General features: G+C 46.8%; 1 protein-coding gene across 2 annotated transcripts in view; it reads left to right on the plus strand.

Annotated features, from left to right (window-relative positions):
• The window catches only part of Dph5 (diphthine methyl ester synthase), a 38,436-nt gene that overhangs the window by 14,181 nt on the left and 3,418 nt on the right, over positions 1-20,837 (plus strand). The window contains exons 6-7 of one of the 2 annotated variants that reach the window (XM_077644493.1): positions 4,781-4,820; positions 14,612-14,724. In XM_077644493.1, coding sequence (XP_077500619.1) covers positions 4,781-4,820; positions 14,612-14,724 — 153 coding nt within the window. The remainder of the gene's footprint in view (positions 1-4,780; positions 4,821-14,611; positions 14,725-20,837) is intronic. The other variant, XM_077644494.1, reaches the window with a different exon arrangement.

Below are 20,837 nucleotides of genomic sequence, written 5' to 3' on the forward strand. Positions count from 1 at the left end.
ATCAGATTTCTGACGAACGCTTCAATTCTAGGATTTTATTAATGTAAACACGGTATGGCTGAGCTAGCTGGCTTTGTAGCTGGTCTGAAGACTTTTCTTTTGAGTATTCTCCCAGCAGGAGGGTTGATTGACTGACTGCTATTCATGAACATGATTAGCAGAATTGAAAGAGACTATGCAGAAACTTCTTTAATGCAGTCAATAACTACTTGTATGTACAGGTGCTCACAGAATAATTCGGAACGCCGGACAGGCGGCCACTCGACGTCATTGGCTCTACGGATAGCATAGAACTGCTGCTCTTATATTAAAACACGTAAGCTGGGTCTGGGAAATCTCACTTCTTGCGCAATTTCTCCCTCAGTTTTATTTTCTATCTTGAATGAAAGCACCATTTCAGCAAAATAGCGAGGGTTTGTTTGTTGGTGCAAAAGAATAGTTATAGAGAGATTTTTTCTCTATAAATTAAGCGTCGCATTTCTCAGCACATTTTCATGCACAAAAAATTTAGGCAGCTGGCTCTTATTAGTTGCCTATTCGAGGTCACTCACTGAGGTCGTACGAGTTGAATGCAAAAAAGTTGGCGTGTCGGGGATGGTGACGCAGAGTTACCTCTCTGTCCTTTTTTTTTTCCTTTTCTGGGGGAAAATAAACCCAGCCTTATTTCTGCTGTGTATCCGCAAAGTGCTTTCCATAGTATTTTTGTTGTATTTAACTCGTAGGGCCTACTCTTGATTAAAAGCGTGTTGTCATGTCAACAAATGCAAACGCGCAATCAAATGCGAGAGTACTCGCCACAAGGGGAAAAGCGAAGCTACCAGATACCACAAGAGCGCAGTGTAGAAATACCTGCAAGCCTCAGTGATATTCTTGAGCCTTAATATAAGCTTATTACAGTGCTGGATGCATGAAAAAAAGCCTCCTGTGGATGAAGTAGGCACTGAGAAATCCCCCACCTTAATTTTTTAGAACAGTTTTATTGCCGTTAGTCCTTTCATTCCAGCTAAATGATCCGTCAAGTCTGTGTCAAAATGTTTCTTTAATTCACTATACAAATTGAAACAGAAGAAGTAATTGCGCAAGAAATGGAGTTCGCACACCCGCTGTCGAATCTCAAAAAGGGCGAGAGGTGCTGTGGTAGCCAGTCCGCGGAGCTCGTACACAATCATGGAAACCTTGGCTGCATCACAGAATGGATTCATATACCGTTGCCAAAGCGCTGCAAGCAGTCCACATGTGAGTAGAGATTACTTGGGCAGCGCGAAAATAGCATGTCACAGACACTGCACTGTGCCGCCCACCTGGCCCTGCCCTAAGAGGCCCTTGCGCTAGCGTTCTGCAGTAGCAGAGCTAATCTAGGTTCACTAGGGAACGCGGCTCGCTCCTTGGGGAGCCAGCGCATGCGCAAGCCGCGGCTTTAATCTTCCGCCGGCGTGCTCCGCCGGCGCCCGGCTGCCTGCGCGGCGTTCCAAATTACTCTGTGAGCACCTGTACATCTTTATAAGGCCGGCCACTTCATTTTAAGTTTTATATGTATTTAACTAATGCAGCTTTGAACAATGCAGAATAAATAAATTATTAAAAAATTTTTGTTTAAAAACATGTAATAAATAACGAAACAAACTCGAAGCCCCGCCCCCCACTAAAAAAAAAAATGTTTCGTAGTCTCTGTGGGGGCACTTGATTAGACAGGGCAAACTGGTTTTCATTCATTTTTGCACTGTGTTTACGGAAGATGATACGAAAGACCAGAAAGCACATGGCCAATGCGCTTTCTCTGTGCCCTGTGTGGTCTTTCGTGCCATTTTTTGGCAGCACAGTGCGCAATGCAATAATGACAATGCTCTGTGATTTCAGGCCTTGCGAGAGAGTCTTCGACAGTCGAAACTCTTTTAACTTCTTAGCAGCTCATGTGCTTGTGGTGTCTTCTGTGGTTGTCCTTGTGCTTTACTTTTGCTCTGTTCCCTTTCACGCAGGCGCAGTTTTTATTAGGAAAGTAAACTTTATTGCGGGTAACACAGAATTTGCACATGAACTTGCTGAAAAAGAAAAAAAAATGCACCAAAGCATTTGAACGGCTACCAATAGAGCCAATGCTTGTGTTGTCTATGTGTTTAGCTCAGTTGAAGTCATCACTTTTTCCCCTTCTGTGCCTCACTTTTGTCTGTGTCCATCCACTGGGCTGTTTTTATATCATGAATCTATTTGGAAGGCAACAGATCGCGATTGTAGACCGGCAATTGTCGGTGGGTGCGTTACTGTGTGCCTAGTGATATTCCTGAAGGTTGAGGGAGATTTCAAACATGACAACAGTTGCAATATGCACCTACTCAGTCAGAGTTGCGAGGCAGTGACAAGAGGGTGAATGCCTTTCTGAAGCCCTCATAGCCAAGGAGAAATAAGATAAAGTATAAGCTCGTTAACTAGATCCCCGTTAGTTCGGAAATCTGGATAATTCGAACTGCCAGCCAATGCCCATGTAAGTCTATGGCATTGTACGTTCACTGAATCAGATGCTGCGGTTCTCGCACTGGCTAGTTTGAATGGGTTCCCGACGAGCGGTCTTGTCCAGGTAAGACTGACGCTGCTAGAGATCATCAAAATAGTCCTACTCAGGACTTGAATACCATATTGCCCTCATGATTTTGGCGCAGCTCTGCTTCTATGCTCCAGACAGTATGCACTCAATAAAGCATTGATGGAAACGTGGAAATCAGTCATTGCCGCACTGTTCTCATCTTAAAATCGGGCAACCATTGCCCAGTCCTCCACAAAATAAATTTACCGTGAGACAAGCGGTTTTTGTTAGTTCTTTCCGGTCATTCGATAATTCGAACTTTTCAATAATTTAACATTTTTTCCAGTCCCTTAAAGGGACTATGCAATAATTTAATTGAGATTACGTAAAGCAGACCTAGCACCCCAGCACCCCAGCAGCAGTGTCGCACCCCAGCAGCAGTGTCGGCGGCGTGATTGCGGCGTGTGTCGTGTTTCTTTGTTTGTCGTCTGTTGTAGTTAGCAGTAATAGATCCGGGCCTCGAGGCATGACTGCTTGCTCTTACGGCCGCGATGGGCATCGAGCCCTATGCGTGCCCACGAAGAGCTGTGTGAGTGGCTCTGGAACTCTTGACAGAAGGAGGCGGCAGAGGAAAATTGAAACCATATGCTCGAAGGCAATGCCCTGGCCGGCGCTTGCCCGCCCGAGAGGCTTGCGCGGCGGCACGAGCAGACGATTTTCACGGCTACTGGAAGTGTGCCTGTGACGTCGTGGCTGCCGTGGCTCCAGCGAATGACAGTGTGTGGTGGCCTGGTGGCGTCATGGGTACAGTGACGTCTATTTTCACAATTTTAGTTTCAAAATCGGTCACTACGAGCACACCAATCGGCCCGCAAAATTTAAACACAGTTTTTAAGAATTCATAATAAATTGCCGGCTCAGTTCTGAAGACTCATACTTGGTGTGAATGCTTCTTAGCATCATTTCTAAGCATTGCAAACATTTACAAGTGACTTTTTATTTGTTGCATAGTCCCTTTAAAGTTCAAATTAATGAGCTTTTACTCTACTGTGGTTTTCGTAACTATGGGGAATAGCTAGTAAAGCCAGCTGGTCTCCAGTCACGTTTAGAAGGAAGTAGCGTATATGCAAAAGGACAGAATGGAAGGACGCTCACAAGTGCTTCATTCATGGCCACTTGGTTGCAGTTAGGCAGGCATCTATTGTAGTTCATGGGCATTTTATGTTGGAGTTTATTGGATTTCACAAACTTTGGGACTAGACATGGTAGAAAAAGAAAGATAACACTACATGAAACAACAGACTGCAGACTTTCAAGTACCCTTTGTTCTTGCCAATGAACATTCTTATTTGTTTCTTATTGATGAATGGACAAGAAAAAGAAAGGATGGCAGGGAAACACCAACAAACAAACAAGCAAGAGACCTGTGTTATTCCAGGTGGTACACAAGTGTAATTTTTCCATTTGAGCAACTGAGAATTTTAGTGCGCCAGCATCAAAGCCCCAAATCTTTGATTTCACGGATGTTTGTCTGTCCAAAGCCTCTGTCCATGACATTGTGGTTGCTTGGTAAGGGCAACTTGGTTCTCACAAGCCCCACTGGCAGCAGCACCTGCATCGCAGGGCAGTGGCACATTGCTTGACTGCTGCACCACTGCACTAGGAGTGGTGTGAGGATTTCCAATTATATATGAGTGGGAAATGCTAGGGGGGGTGTATGCGTTCACTTACATTTTGAGTTGACTTTTTCTTGCTGCCAAAAGCTACAAGTTAGGGATCAACTTTTACTTGATATTATGCAATAATCGCAAAGTTCATCCAATAAAGTTAGTGGATCACGTAGCAAAATTTTTTGCGTGGGTCCCACCCCTTTTTTTTGCTTTGCTTGGTTAATTTTAAAACCAATTTAATTTGAATATTTTTTTGTGGTTTCAATGGCTTCAAATTAACGAGTTTTTACTGTACTTAAAGTTGTCAGCACGGTTAGCGTTGACTAATCGACAACGGCAGCTTTATGCAATTGCTTGCAGAGTGAATATGGTGGCCAAACACATTGTTAAGACTGAAGAAGAAAAGCATGTGGATGACACCCGATGCATATATGCGACCTTGCCTTTCTTCATGCTTTCTGTTACTGTCCTTTATCTTAGTGCTGTTTGTGCTGGATGATGTAGCCATATGCATTCCCCGCTTTAGCAGCGTGAGTGGAGAACAACAGTGAGCCATGCTGACTCAAATTTTTTTTTTTTGGTTCCATTGCAGATATTAAGGTCAAAGAAAAGTCTGTCGAGAACCTCATCAAGTGAGTTTGGACTTTGTTTTATACTGAGTGGTGTTCCTCAATCTCTTGTAGCTTGCATGCAGCAGCAACTGAGGCCTTGGCACTATAGCAGCTCCAAGAGAGTTCTGGGTGCTCTCATTGGAAAGGACACTGTAATTGCAAAAAATGATTGGTCTCGTTCAGTGAGGTGGCAGGTTGGGCTAGTCAAATGAGTTTTTAGGACAAGCATCGCCGTCGAACAGGTATCCATACCAAAACCTGGTCGCCGGGATTGTAGAAGACTTGTCTGCGCCGGAGGTTGTATCGGCGTGAGTCTTTATCTTGTTGCTGTGTGATGTGAATATGTGCTAGCTGACGAGCCTGCTCGGCTTCGTGGGCAAACTTCTAAGCGTCAGCAGAAAGTTGGTCATCAGTTGCGCAAGGGAGCATTGCGTCGAGCATCGTCTGAACCTCCCTGCCATAGAGGAGGCGGAACGGTGTGAAACAGGTCGTCTCTTGAACTGCTGTGTTATAGGTGAATGTCATGTACGGTATGATCATGTTCCAAGTCCTGTGTTGCACATCGACGTACATCGCCGGCATGTCCGCCATGGTCTTATTAAGTCGCTCTGTCAGCCCATTTGCCTGCGGGTGGCAAGGAGTAGTTTTACGGTGGGTTGTACCACGTAGCTGAAAAATTTCGGCCGTCATCTGGGAAGTAAAGGAGGTCCCTCGGTCGGTAATGATGTAGGACGGGGCGCCGTGCTGAAGTACGGTTTGATTCATGAAGAAATCTGCAACCTCGGATGCTGTGCCACGAGGTAAGGCTTTGGCCTCGGCGTATTGAGTGAGGTAGTCTGTGGCAATGATGATGTACCGGTTGCCACCCGAGGACAAAGGGAAAGGGCCGAGAAGGTCCATGCCGACCTGATCGAGCGGGGTGCAATAGGTTGGAGGAGCCCCGGAGGCTTGGCGGCCGGGGCCTTACGGCGCTGACATTGCCGACAGCTCTGCACATAGCGTTTAACAACAGTGGTAAGTTTGGGCCAGTAGAACAGCTGGCGTATTCTGGAAAGCTTGCGAGAGTATCCCAAATGGCCAGAGGTTGGTTCGTTGTGGCACGCGGAAAGTATTTCCTCTTGAAGTGTTGTAGGCACGACGAGGAGGTACGCTCACGAACTGGAACCAGGGTTCTTCTTATAGAGCACACCTCGTTGCAGGGAAAACGACGACAGATGTCGAGAAAAACATTTATGAACGGTGGCTGGCTGACCTTCCAGATAATCGATGAGGGGTCGTAACACTGAATCGGTGCGCTGCTGGGTTGACAAATCAGAAGAATGGATAGCCCCAAGGAAACTGATGTCGTTGTCCGTGTCGTATGTTGCGAGTTAGACAGGCGCACGAGAGAGGGTGTCGGCGTCTTCATGCTTATGTCCGGACTTATAGACAATGGTGAGGTTGAATGCCTGCAGGTGAAGGCTCCATCGTGCCAGGCGTCCAGACGCAGGTTGGCCAACCAACACAAGGAGTGGTGGTCAGTGACCACTTTGAAAGGGCGACCATTAAGATGGGGGCGAAATTTTGCAGCGGCCCAAATAATGTCGAGGCATTCCTTTTCTGTCGTGGAATTTTTAATCTCTCCGCACAACAGAGAGCGGCTTGCATAAGCCATGACTCGTTCAACGCCATCCTGGCGTTGCAAGAGAACCGCGCCGAGGCCGATGTTGCTGGCGTCGGTGTGTATTTCAGTGTCACCCCGCTAACCAAAATGGCCATTGGGTGGCGTTTGAAGACGCAGGCGGAGCTCGGCGAAAGCCACGTCTTGCTCGTGGGACCAAACAAAAGGTGTGGCGTTGCGGGTGAGTCGAGTCAGCGGTTCTGCGAGGTCAGCGAAATTTTGGACAAAATGCCGGTAGTAACTGCAGAGCCCTAGAAAGCGCCGAACAGCTTTATTGTCACGTGGGGGTGGAAATTCCGCAACCGCTGCAAGCTTGTCGGGGTTGGGCTTCACGCCGGCGGCGCTGATGACATGGCCGAGAAATTTCAGCTCCTGGTAACCGAAGTGGCATTTTTGGGGCTTCAATGTCAGGTTAGCTGAACGAAGGAGTTCGAGGACCATCCGCAGGCGTTCAAGATGTTGACTAAACGAGTCGGCGAAAACCACCACATCGTCGAAATAGACTAGGCAACACTGCCAATTAAGACCGGCAAGGACAGTGTCTATCATCCGCTGAAAGGTGGCAGGTGCAGAACAAAGACCGAAAGGTAGAACCTTAAATTCATAAAGGTCATTGGGAGTGACAAAGGCCGTCTTCTCACGATCCCGTTCATCGACCTCAATTTGCCAGTAGCCACTTTTTAGGTCGATGGACGAAAAATACTGAGTGCGCCGAAGGCGGTCGAGACAGTCGTCAATACGTGGCAATGGGTAAATGTCCTTCTTCGTGACTGCGTTCAGCTTCTGGTAACCGACGCAAAAACGCAGAGTGCCGTCTTCCTTTTTAACGAGGACGACCAGCGAGGACCATGGGATGTTGGAAGGCTGGATAACGTCATCTATGAGCATCTCCTTAACTTGGGACTTAATGATTTTGCGCTCTGTAGATGATACATGATAGGGGTGTTGATGGATTGGGGGTACGTCATTGTACGTCACGATGTGGTGCTTGGCTATGGTAGTTTGACGCACTTTCGACGAGGAGGCGAAACACTCTCTGAATTCGAGCAATAGTGCACACAGCTGTTCCCGTTGGCTGGTTGACAGTGCGGAGTTGACATCGAGGCTCTCATAGGGAGAAAGGAGGCTGCACTGGTTCTGAGGAGAAGCACTCGGAAACATCGGAGATGCATTCGACAAAGGCTACAGAAGTGCCGCAAAAAAGATGCCGATGCTTGTGCGTAAAATTGGTAGCAAGTACCTGTGATTGGCCACTATTAAGATGGATCAGACTGCCGGGATGAAAGGTTGGTTTCGGCGATGGCGTCACCGTCCTGAAATGATTCGCACTCAACCGTAATGAAGGCGCTGGTTCGAGGCGGCAGGGTGACAGTGTCCGTAGAAACTCGAAGCATCTGGCTTGGTCGCGGTGCATTGCTGAGGGCGACAGCATTCTCAGTTGAAAACGTAACCTTGTTATCGCGTAGTTCAATAATCGCCCCATATTCACGCAGAAAATCGACACCCAAGATGAGGTCGTGCGAACGGTTATTCAGAACAAGACAGCAGACGACAAATCTGGACCCACGGGCTTGAACTCGGGCAGTGCACATGCCGAGAGGTGCAATCAGATGACCGCCCGCAGTGCGAACGTGTGTGCCAGCCCATGGCGTGAGAACCTTTTTGAGAATGGGGCCGAGCTGGCTGCTTAGAATCGAATAACCAGCACCAGCATCTAATAATGCTCGAATGTGGCGACCATCCAGTATCACAGGTATGTCTAAGGAAAACCGCTCGCGAGTTGGAGGCACTGGAGGGGATGATCGGGCACAGGCGTCGTTGTCTGCAGGCTTTGCCACCGGGAATTTGACGGTGTGGCGTGTGCTTTCTAATGGCATCAGTGCGTCGGAGGGATCGGAGAGCGCGGGCATCGTAATCGTCGAGGCGCCGTCATGTGTCAGTGCCAATGCGTCGAAACGAGCGGGTACTGCGGACCTCGAAACCGTCGAAGCGTCATATCGAGGGAGCGTCGCAGTGTCGGAGTGAACGATGACCGCAGACTTCGGAACTGTCGAGGCGTCGTTATGTCGAGGAAGCGTCGCTGTGTCGGAGTGAACGGTGACCGCGGACTTCACAACCGTCGAGGCGTTGGCATGTCGTGTCCGCGTCGATGGGGGGTCCCCCCCGCACATGCTGTCCAGGGAGCCCACCCCCTAAGGTCGTTGGCTGCAGTTTTTCTGCTGTGGGCTGGGCGACCGGCCTTGCGCAGGGCACCGCAGGGCACCGCAGGGCTTTGGCGTAGGTGAGACGACAGTCAGGTGAGACAGGAGGAGGGGATGGACGAGCCTCATCGGCAGGAAAGGACAGCCGGTGCACTTGCTGCAGCTCCTCGCGGACAAAGGTTGTTATGGAGCTTGGAGCTGTGGGAGGGGACCATACAGCTGGCGGAGTTCGTCGCGCACAATCGAACGTGTGAGATCGCGTAGCAGGGAGGCGTTGGTGCCGTGGAATGGTAACTCACCGGAAACGGAGGCGGCGGACACGGGTCGATTGTATGTGGACGCTCTTTGCTGAAGAACCGTTTCAGTCGTGGAAGACTCAGTGAGAAACTCGGCGATAGTCTTCAGGGGGCTGCGGACAAGGCCAGCAAAAAGTTGCTCCTTGACGCCACGCATGAGATGGCGTAGCTTTTTGTCCTCGGACATTGCAGGGCCCGCGTGCCTGAAGAGGTGCGTAATGTCCTCTACATACGCTGCAACTTTTTTATTTGTAAGCTGAACGCGAGATTGCAGAGTGCGTTCTGCCCGTTTGCGATGATCCGAGCTGCCGCATGTTTCTAGGAGATGACACCGCAACTCACTCCAAGAGGACAACTGGTCTTCACGGTTTTCGAACCAGGTCCGAGCGCCATCGTCTAGACTGAAGTAGACGTTCCTGAGCTGGGCGGCGTCATAACACTGGTTGAATGCCGGAACTCGCTCGTAGTGCTGCAACCAGTCTTACACGTCTTCAAAGATGTCGCCGTGGAAAGTCTTCAGGATACGGGGGTTCTGGAGTTTGAAGTAGGGTGTGGGCGCCCCAGGCATTGAGGTGGTCGCGGCAGGCATTGGGATGGTCCCGGCAGGCATTGGGGTGGTCACGCCAGGCATTGAGGCGGCGCCAAGTTGCTACGAGGACATACCCGATGGGTCAGGCTCGGGTGGTAAGCCTCGAATCCGGCGGCGAGCACGGTGGATGGGCGTCTTGACGGCTATAGGACTGGAGCGCCGGGTAACCATTAGGGTATGGGACATGAGATCAATCCCACCTCCAGCAAATTTGTCACGGTGTTGGGGACAAGACAGGGACCCGGCAAGAGAGGGCTCGGCAGCACATCCTTCTGTGGGAGAGACGGCGAACTTCAACGTCCTTCAATCCGCGCGCCACCAGCGCCAACGTCTTTTTGCCTCAGCGCCACCTGGCAATATCTCTTCATCTTTGGAAAGTGGCAAAAGAACATGGACAGATGGGGGAGCGTTAAAGATTCTGTCTTGGAAAGTTGTGAATTTTCTAGAACTTCACCGTTGTTTCACCTGCCCATCACTGTCCTCCTCACTCACTGCCTGAGAAGAGAAGCAAGTGGAAAAAGGGTTTTCAGTTTCCTACATTTGTCACGGCAGATGCGACGACCAGCGCAAAGAGCAGTGAGTGAGCAACATTCCTTTGGGAGGAAGGACTTTGTCCTAACGAAAAGGACTGTTTTGTGCGAGATGAGCTATACTTCTTTATGTTTCTTTGCATTTATGAGGTGTGACTTCAGTGCAAAATGAAAAAACTTTTATTTACAGGGCACACTTATTTTCGCCTCTCTATTGCTTTCGAAGGAAGTTTCTATCAGTAGAAATTTTTCTACATGTCTTTCACAATTGTTTTACAGGTCTAATTTGATTTGAACATTCTATAAAGGGGTTGTTTTTGTAGTAAACAAAAAGCCATGCACTTTACCATTTCAAAGTTATGTTGAGCAACACTTATAAATTTGATTATGATGCGAATGAATGTGCTAAAAGCGGCACAAGAAGACAACACACACACACGACACAAGCGCTTTTAGCGCATTCCTTCGCATAATGATCAACCAACTGGCCCCGGTAATAGCTTTGCTATAAATTTGATGTTTTTGCATAATTTTTGTGTTTAGACTTGCAGGTGTTTTGACTTTTACCCTTTATATTTATGCGTGTCAGACACGTGGGTCTCATTTTTAAATATGGATTTCCACACTGCGACACCTGGACATTGCTTTCATTGATGAACTTATATTTACTGCTGGCTATTAATAAAAAAACGCAACTAGAAAATTAGCTTTTTTTGTAATTGGAATGCCCTTAAAATAATATCTGAAGTGTGCTCTTGAAATCACATTTTTAAATAATCATGTTATTGTTTTGGGGAGGGGTAGTTTCCCGCTTGAAGGCTTCTTAATATCTTGCACTCTCTGTAGCTTAGCTGCTTCCTGTCTGGAACGGGCAGCCTTCTTCTGTCCTCCCTTTGCTTGGCCATTTTCTCCCTTGGAGTGGAGTGTTCCGCTTCCACTACCTTGACTGCTCCAGCGCAGTAGAGCCCTCGTCTTGATAATACTAGACAAGCAGTTTTATCTGCGGCTTCATTGCCTGGATCCCCAGTACGTGCTGTGATCCATGTTATTCTCACATATCTGTTTATAATTGCGCCTTCCGTTACTTCGACCGCTTTCTTGCCTACTCCTCTCCGGAGGCCTGCGTGCCGTGCCGGAGACGGTAGGCAGGGGGGTCGGTTCAAACATTAAAGTTATTCTGAATCTGAATCTGTTATTGTTTTTAAGCTACATTTTATTGAAGACCAGTTTGAACCCATGATAATAAACGTCAATCCTTTACCTTCTTCCTTTACAAAGTTTTCAGCATTAGCTGCATTAGGCGATCAAATGTATTAGAATCAGCCTGCCTATCATCAAAACCATGTAGATTCAATATTTATTGATCAGCCATCGGCCCTCGGGCAATGCCTCCTGTACATTGCCCAATACTGGTGATGCTACAGTTTTCCATACAGGTCCCTTTTCCGCTCTCTTAGGACGATGCTTAAGCTTCGCCTTACAAGTAGACGATCACCTTCTCCCTTTTTTTCTTCTTTTTTTGTTCCTTTTCTTTCTCATTTCTCACCAGTTACTAATCCACGATCACATTGCCAATCATGGTCATAGATTACAATCACAATTACTGATAACATTATATTACCAGTCACAGTTATCGGGAGACAGGGAGACACGATCTCACCCATGCTATTCACCACCTGTTTACAAGAGGTATTTAGAGGCATGGCTTGAGAACAGCTGGGGATAAGAGTTAATGCAGAATGCCTTAGTATTCTGCGATTCGATGATGACATTGCCTTGCTGAGTCACTCAGGGAATGAATTGCAAAGCATGTTCAATGATTTAGAGAGGCAGTGCAGTGCGGTGGGTCTAAAAATTAATACGCAGAAAACCAAAGTAATGTTCAACACTTTTGGAAGGGAGCAGCAGTTCATTTGTAGCGAGGCGCTGGAAGGGTTTAGATGTGCTTAGGGCAATGACTGCAGATCCGTATCACGAGGGTGAAATAACAAGAAGAATAAGAATTGGGTAGAGCGCATCTGGCAGGTTCTCTCAGATCATGAATGGCAGTTTGCCGATATCCCTCAAGAGAAAAGTGTACAACAGCTGTAAGTTACCGGTACTCACCTACGGAGTAGAAACGTGGAGGCTAACGAAAAGGATTCAGCTTAAGTTAAGGACAACGCAGCGAGCCATGGAGAAAAAAAACGATAGGTGTAACATTAAGAAACCGGAAGTGGGCAGAGTGGGTGAGGGAACAAACGCGAGTTAACGTCATCCTAAGCGAAATCAAGAGGAAAAAATGGGCTTGGGCAGGGCATGTACTGCGAAGGCAAAATAACGAATGGTTGTTAAGCAAAATAGACTGGGTTCCAAAAGAAGACAAGCTTAGCAGGGGGTGGCAAATAGCTAGATGGGCGGATGAGGTTAGGAAGTTTGCGGAGATAAGATGGCCGCAGCTTGCACAGGACAAGGGCAGTTGGAGAGGTATGGGAGAGGCCTTTGTCCTGCAGCGGGAGTAGCCATTATTTTGATGATGATGATGACATACAGCAGCATTTTTGACTGGTTTCTGATTCCGTCTGCTAGCAACATATAATGTCAGCGTTTTGTGTTTGCCAATTGGCAACTTTCTTGCAGTATAAGTGCTAGAAAAAAAGAGCAAGGAAGCTGAATTTCTAGACCACCTGAAAAAACACCTTTTATTCAGGCAAATCCTATAGATAGATCAGAAGCTACATTTGTAAAGAAATGAGTTGTGTGGTGTACATGATTACATGTGCCTACTATCATATTGTAACCCACATTACTGGACTGCCATTTGCTAAATGACTTGGCATCCACTAAGGGTAGGGAAATGAGGGGATCCTAACCATATACATGTGAAAGTAGCTAGCAGGCGGGGAAACCCAGGAAAGTGTAGGGGAATGTTGTTTTTGTTTTAGTGGTCGTGTTGACCAAAGTGGAAAATTTGTAGTGTAATCATTTTTTTAGATGTAAAGATAACTGAAAGCAGTATAGTTGCCGAATTTTTGTTGCATGTTTTCTTCTTTGCTGCATAAGACAGTACTACACATGGATCATTTCGACTGCTAAATAAGTCATAACTGAATTTCTTTTGTCACCAGTTTTTGTTTCAACAGCTTAGTGATGGCTACGACCTCAAAAGGTGTGCATAAGTCACGTGAGGCCTGAAGAAAACTACAGTATAATCTGGCGCTTCGGTCGTTGTGATTCTGGCTCTTGAGGCAGGCTGGCTTTAGTGTTGTAGTCAGTTAAAACGAAGCAGCGTTTATAACTTAGTTTTCTTTTGCCTGCTGCTTGTTCTTGACCTTCTAGCTCCTGTATAACAAAAGGGTGTTCCATGTCATAATTTGGTTACAAGCATTTGTTTGCCGCATTTTTCTGCTTCGCTGTGCCTTCAGCAAAATGCCTTTAGAGTGCGGTAATCCTTGAAACACTCTCCTGGGTGGGGGCCAGGCTTGTTCTTGCAAGTCTTGCAATGAAATACTGTTTCTCTTCTGCTGGTTTTTTTCTTCCTGTCATTACAGACGGTGGTGCAAGGGGCTCATAGTTTTCATCACTGAAGTCATCTTCTATTTCATTATTTGGTAGCTTTCTGTAAAACACTGCTGGTGAATTGGAAGCCATGCCATGATGTTTTCACGCTGTATGAAGCCCTTCAGTACGACGTGATCATAATTATGGGGCTGCTTAAGTCACGATAAGAAGGCAAAGCGATCGCGGTATATGTTCTGGATCTGTTGCCGACGACATTCATGACGTCCAAAGCACGAGGACAACATTCAAAACGTGGCGCGAGAGACTGGCAGTTAAACAAGCAGGATGTTTGGTTGCAGGAATGGCGTAGTGGTCTAACGCAGTGGCCAGGAAAGCTGATCTGTTCGCATTGCCGCGAGTTTGAATCCCGCTTGTGGTCATAAATTGTTCTATTGATTCATTAATTTTTATTATGTCATCCACCCACTTTTTACTGTGATGCTTCTTGCTACACCTGCCCTCTCTGCTAGCAATTTGATACTGTTGCAGCCTCCCAGCTCCTCTGGTGGTGCTGGTTTTTCAAATTTGGCAGCTTGCTGTGATTAGTGCTTGATGGTAACGTGTCACCTGTGACATCATCACTGTCTTTATCAATCAGGGAATTTCCTGACAACCAGCAAAGGCGCTTTTATGTGATGAAAGCTCTAATACTGTCACATTAAAGTATATTTCTGTGCAAGTATGGTGTTTTCATCCCTCTGGAGAGAAGCAAAATGGCTAATCTACAGGCTGCAACCATTCCCATCAGATGGCACACCTTTCCCACTACAAGAACAGCAGGGAGGTAGCTGTGTCAGGCAATGCTCGGCTGTTGATCGGGGAGGGTTAATGTTGCTGAAAAGAGCTATAGAGCTGACTTTTACAAGAAACAAATATATGATGGAGTTATCCTCAGTTCCTGAAGTAAGTTGTACTGAATGTTGCCCGTGCATGTTGCGACAGCATGTGCTTATCGTGCTGAGCAGGCGGCCGTGTTCTTTGTTGTCTTTGCTGCAGGGGCCGGGACATCTATGAGCCTCCACGTTTCATGACAGCCGCGGAGGCAGCTTCCCAGCTTATTGAGATCCTCGAGCTCAGGAGAGCTGACGGCATCCCAGCATCTGAGCTAGGTGCGACCTGAGCTAGTTCGCTTTCTCTGTCTGCCAGTCTTTTTGCGCTATGCAAGGCTGGCTGCACATTTATTCGATTTACTCAATTCATTTAGATTTTTAGTGCACTAAAACTAGATGCCTCGCTAGGGAAAAAGCAGTACTGTATGCAGTTGAAACCTGTAGGATGGCAGGCTGCCCCACCTCTCACGGTGGGCAGGTTGTTATCTTTCCACTGTGGCAGGTTGAAAGGAGGAAAGTTTTGTGGCAGCTGCAGCCACCGTGTCCCACCAGCTGCATCAATATGGAAAGAATGAAATCATATCACACTAGTTGCTCCCAAGGAGAAACAGGTTACACAGTATCTACAGCTGAGTGGAAAGGAGGAAACCTGCATCTTGCTGGTAGGAAAGGAGGATCATGTGCGTCACGCCAGTTCTGGTCACGAGTTCCGATTGCAGCAGACAGTGGAAAACCACATATTATGTAGGATCTAGCTGGTGCGATTGTGCCAGTACACCTTTGTCGCATTCAGTTTAGCTAAATCTCTTGGCCTGGGTCTTGCTAAGGTGACTGGGATAGTGTTCACACCACATTTACAAGTTACTTGGAGCTCTTGCAATTTGTATGTTGTAGATAGACGGTGCTGCGCTTAGGGAAGACTAGAATGCATGAACAGGGGAAAGACGGTTCTAGACACACCAAGCTCTTCACAGGATGAACCAAGAAAACAGGCGGCAAAGCTGAACAAATGCAGTGGCATGAACTCAACGACTCACACAGTCGTCCTCTGGCTGAAGCAACACGGCTGCCGCCTAAGTTTTTTTTTTCTCCTTCCGAGTGGACATATCTGTTGCCAAAGCTATTGAGCAACCCTCTGAAAAAAAAAGCCCTTTACAGGACATGCATACAGTCTGAATTGTTCTGACTCGGGTGCTCCTTGTTATTCTTCCCCAAGAATGTCAAGAAGGTATGCTGAAGGCCTGACGAATACAGGAAAAAGAAGAGAAAATGTGACCAGGGCCAATAGTACTGCTGTCTCCACTGAATGCCCAGGAATGGCCAGGAAATCTAATTGGTGCCCATTCTCCATTTCACATTTAGTGTGCAATGCTGCCAAAGCTAGTTGGCTTATTTGCGCTAGCACCATTTGTGGCCAAAAAGTAGTTTGCCGTCAGGGCGTAGTAGAAAGCCAAAGGAAGGAGCACACGAGCACATGCAGTGACTAGAATTTCAGTGTAAAAATTACCGCACTTTTGTTGTACCTTTCATTGAGGCAGCAGAGTGACATACTTTAATGATATGCACGCTAAGCGTAGAATGGAGTACAGTGCACATAGGACAGACCTTCCCTTTGCACCCTTCCATAGCTGCCCCAGCTGACATCCATGGCCTTGTTGCTAAAAAGGGTAAAAAGCAGCTTGCTAGCTTTCACTACACACGTGGGCAGCAAAATAAACTGTGAACTAGTTACAAGCTCTGAGATGGTTGGCAGCTGCACTTGTGCCCCTGGCAAGAAAATTGCTGAAATGGATGCAGCGACCAAAATGCTCAGATGTGCTTGTCCGGTAGGTGAATTCAACCTTGTAATTTTTTACAAATGTCGTCCTCCAATACAAGCCTGGTTCATTTCAGAACAGACTCGAATCACTCTTTTACTAACACTTGTAATCAGCCCACTCCTCATGTAAAATGTTCATCAGAAGGGCCCCGAGGCGTATTAAATGAATGAATGAGTGAGTGAGTGAGTGAGAGTGAGTGAGTGTGAGTGAGTGAGTGAGTGAGAGTGAGTGTGTGAGAGTGAGTGAGTGTGAGTGAGTGAGAGTGAGTGAGTGAGTGAGTGAGAGTGAGTGAGTGTGAGTGAGTGAGTGAGTGTGAGTGAGAGTGAGTGAGAGTGAGTGAGTGAGATTGAGTGAGAGAGTGAGAGTGAGTGAGTGAGAGTGAGCGAGTGAGAGTGAGTGAGTGAGCAAGTGAGAGTGAGAGTGAGTGAGTGAGTGAGCGAGCGAGATGCATGCATGCATGCTTTCTTAGTGCTTGTGAAGTTACTGATGACGAACAGCAACCGACTTTGTTTGCCACTTCTAGCCGGCACCTATATCTGTTGAGCTCCACGAAGTGGCCACAGAGGATAGCCAGGTTTTGAAGCGACATTTTGCAACTGGCATGGTCAAGGAACTTTGACTCAGATGGCCACCACATGGCCTCCATCACTGACAACCATTGTTGGCCAGCCAGGAAACCAGTGTAAAGACGGAAGATGAACATTTGCTTCAGCAGCATTGCTATCACTGCACATGTCTGTGTGCTCAACTTGGCTGACCACCTTGGACTGTTTTTACCGCTGCTCCAGTCATTCCAATTCAGATCAAAATTCAGTTCAGTTCAGAACGTTCTTTATTTATTTCATAGCCAAAAAGGCCCTTCGGCAAAAAGCTACTTACCAAGTAGCTTGACTAGGCCCAGATGCTTTTGCATGGGAACATGCAGCATAGAGCACTCGTAAGTAATAAAACACGGGCTGAAGCTGAATAAATGGCATAACTTCATTTTTAGCAATGAAATCAGGTTGAAATGGGACAATGTGACAGAAAAGAAAAAAAACATACAGAGCATTAGTATCCAAAATCAAGAACACAATACAACTAGCATTTGGGAATTAATGGCTGCCACGGTGGCTCAGTGGTTATGATGCTTAGCGGCTGACCCAAAAGACGCGGCTTCGATCCTGGCCGCACAGTCTTATTTTGATGAAGGCAGTTGGTTTTCATGTTACAGAACCCCAGGTGGTCAAAGTTATCCGGAGCCCTTCACTACAGTGTCCTTCGTAGCCTGAGTCACTTTGGGACTTTAAACCTCATCAAACTGTGAAAAAGAAACTTTGTCAATTAGTGAAGTCCTTTAAAAGAGTCAACTGCTGGGCTTGTTGGTTGTCAGACATAAATAAAGGTTTTTAGTACCAATACACGCAAGAAGAAAACATGGGCGCCTACAACTGTTTATTGAGGTGAAAATGAGTGAAACCTCGTTATAGTGAAGAAGGAAAAAATCGTAAGATAGTTCGCTATAGCTGAAATTCGTAATATAAAATTTTGTCAAAAGCCCGAGCAACACCTGCGAAATTTAGTAGTCATTTCAGCAAATCTGGCATCCTTACAAGAGAAATGGAGAGACGTTTTCCCAGCTTTTGGTGGCGTTTCGAAGGCCGCAAAAAACCGAGCGCCACTTAGGTTTGCTCTCCTGCACGGCACCGCAAGCACAGGTTGATCGCTGGTTGCGGTGGCTTCCCCACATCGCAACCGTGCCGCATGGATTGCGGTACGTTAGAGCGAAAGGGATGGCCGTTTTCACCATCTTCGCGACAGCAGACATGAGCGCAGGATTGTTACTGCTAGCTCATAACCACCTGCACTGCTGCTTCCAGGGCGCTGTCGACGGATGCCAGAGGCGTGAACGCGTGCCGCTGTTGGCAAGTGCGAGATAAAAGTGTAAACCTTGGTGTGAACGCTTGCCGCATCACCACCAGTCACTTGTGCAGTGAGGCGAAGCCTGCCATCCAAATGGGCACAGTTTGGTGCTGGGGAGTTCGATATATTTATTTCGTGGCCAACCGCGTTTAATATATAAAGCAGAAATTGCATGCATTTGTCAAAAATATTTGCGACGAGTTTGATATAGCCAATAATTCGTCATATCCATGTTCTTTATATCAAGGTTTGACTATACCCTCCCGAAATCCTTGCACATGCGTACGCGTACGAGGCAGCAAGAAAATGCAAGCAGAAAGTCTTGATATGGTAGGTGTGAAAGGAATTTATTCTCAGCCTCATATAAAAAACAGATGTGTCACTGTTACATGGCTAGAGGGAGCAGTGCGAAACGCCAAGGACAAACACAGAAGCTAACAGGACAGGTGTCAAACTACCAACAATTTATTGAGAGTGACGAGCAGGCTTTTAAATGCAAGCCAGGACCCATGTGACACCAGAAAACCATTAACAGCACACACAACAAAGCAATCTTCATATCAAAACATCATTCAACAATAGCCTATCAAACATTTGGCACATGTACAAGAATTCAACACTCAGCAGACCCGGTGAGCCGAAACTGTTGAGACGCCAACAGGACAGGTTTTTTCCAGCCCGGCGAATACCGGCACGAGCACAAGACACGTGCCAGCCGCCGTGAACCTCGCGCGAGTGCACAGCAGCGCATCCAAGCCAAGCAGACGGCCTAGCCACTGCATGTGGCTACTGCCTACAACATCTCCCCTGACAGAAAAGCAAACTCTTGGGAGAAATGACGCAACGTCCACACCTGGTGTGCCGGTGGGAGGCGTCAGCGCAGGTTGTCTGTGAATCTTCTGGAGAAACTGAAGTCCCAGGGAGAGTTTCCTCGTACACGACGTCTTGGTTGTCTCTCTCCTCTTCCACAGGCTTGAGAAAAGGGTTGTAATTAGAAACAGCGCGATGAAACACGGACAACACGAAGAAACGACACACACGAGCGCTGACTCACAACTGAATTTTTATATAGAAAGAAAGATGCTTAACTTGAAGACATGAGAGGGTGGGTAACAGGGCTGCTGCAGTGATAACCGGCAATCAGTGTGGTCCCGTCAGAAGATTTCAAAAACGAACAAACAAAATAAGCGATAAAAATACAGTGTAAAGAGCCGCGAAAAGGTGATGAGGTGACGATAACAAAAACAAAACTGATGAAAAATTACCCAAAAGGGCAGAGAATGCATTAAAACCATGTGGGACACAGAGGGGAATATACAAGTGAATACATAAAAAATGAAGAAGGTAAAAGGTTTAAAAACGTGTCCAAAAAGGGGGGATTAAAAGCTTTAAAATCTTTTAATCATGTAGGAGGATAAAACAAGATATAGGCACTACCTGCAAGGGATCATTGAATCATTCAGCTGTGTGTGGTACAGAAGAACCCTCAGGTGTTCATCAAGCCACCCAGAAAATTCAGCTCCTTTTCTGACAAGGAGAGGGATGGAGTGCTCATGCATTGTTCACCAGCATAATGAATTTGGAGGGCTTCGACGATTTCCCTCGTCAACCTATCTAGTCCTCGGCCGATAGTGGTGCAGCGGTTAAAGTCAGGGATGCAGATACTTTCAAAGCTGTTTTCTGTGATTTTGCACTTCTTACAGTGCTTAGCCAGGTGCCCAGAAACGGCTATACTTTTAACGTTGTTTTGATGCCCTTGGAGATGGATATTGATGCACCTTCCCCTTTGACCGACATACCTCTTCCCGCATTACACTGTCAGAGTGTGTCACCCTACACCCTTGCGTTTCCGGCGGGTTTAATTTCGCTGTATAGTGCCGTTCCCAGTGTCAACTATATATGACCTAGGCTCGCTTGTGGGCGTCACCACGTTTCCTTTTCGCTTTTAAGCCTGTAACCCAGACTTCATCTCCTTCCAGAAGGGTCGGAAGTTGCCGTGCGCCATGTCGTCTGTCGTAGTCTTTTTGCTGCTGTTCGCGGTATTGGGTTTCAAAATTCCGAGGCTTAGTGGCGTCTGACAAACGAGGAACAAGCCTTTCGGGAAGTCAGAGGAACTTTGCCTCCCTATCAATAGTTCAGAGGGGCTGTAGCCATTTTTCAATGGAGTTGACCTGTAGGACAAGAGGGTCAGGTACGGGTCTTGGGTCTTCTTCATTGAAGTTTTGGTGATTTTCACCACAGCCTCAGTGAGTCCATTGCTCTGAGGGTATTGTGGGCTTGATGAGACATGTTTGAACCCGTATTCTTGAGCACACTTGGCGATGTCGGAGGATGAGAACTACGGACCATTATTGGAGACCACCACCTCTGGAATGCCTAGGCGGGCGAAAATTGATTTGCAGTGATTGATCACTGTACTAGATGATCGCTTTTCTAGACGATTCAGTTCCAGATATCAGACCAGTAGAAAACTAGAAAACAGTGAAAAGCGGAAAAATTAAAAGCCCGAGCCAAAGCAGTGTCAAAAACGCAATGTAAAGTCAGAAGTAAAATTTAACAGGAACAAAAACATATCATAAAGCCAAAGGTAGAAGATAAAATGAACAAAACATTTCTAACAAGAATAACAACGGAGCGTAAGCTAAGTCAGAACTGCACAATCATAACAAC

Source organism: Amblyomma americanum, chromosome 11, assembly GCF_052857255.1.
Source record: "Amblyomma americanum isolate KBUSLIRL-KWMA chromosome 11, ASM5285725v1, whole genome shotgun sequence".
Classification (NCBI taxonomy): domain Eukaryota; kingdom Metazoa; phylum Arthropoda; class Arachnida; order Ixodida; family Ixodidae; genus Amblyomma; species Amblyomma americanum.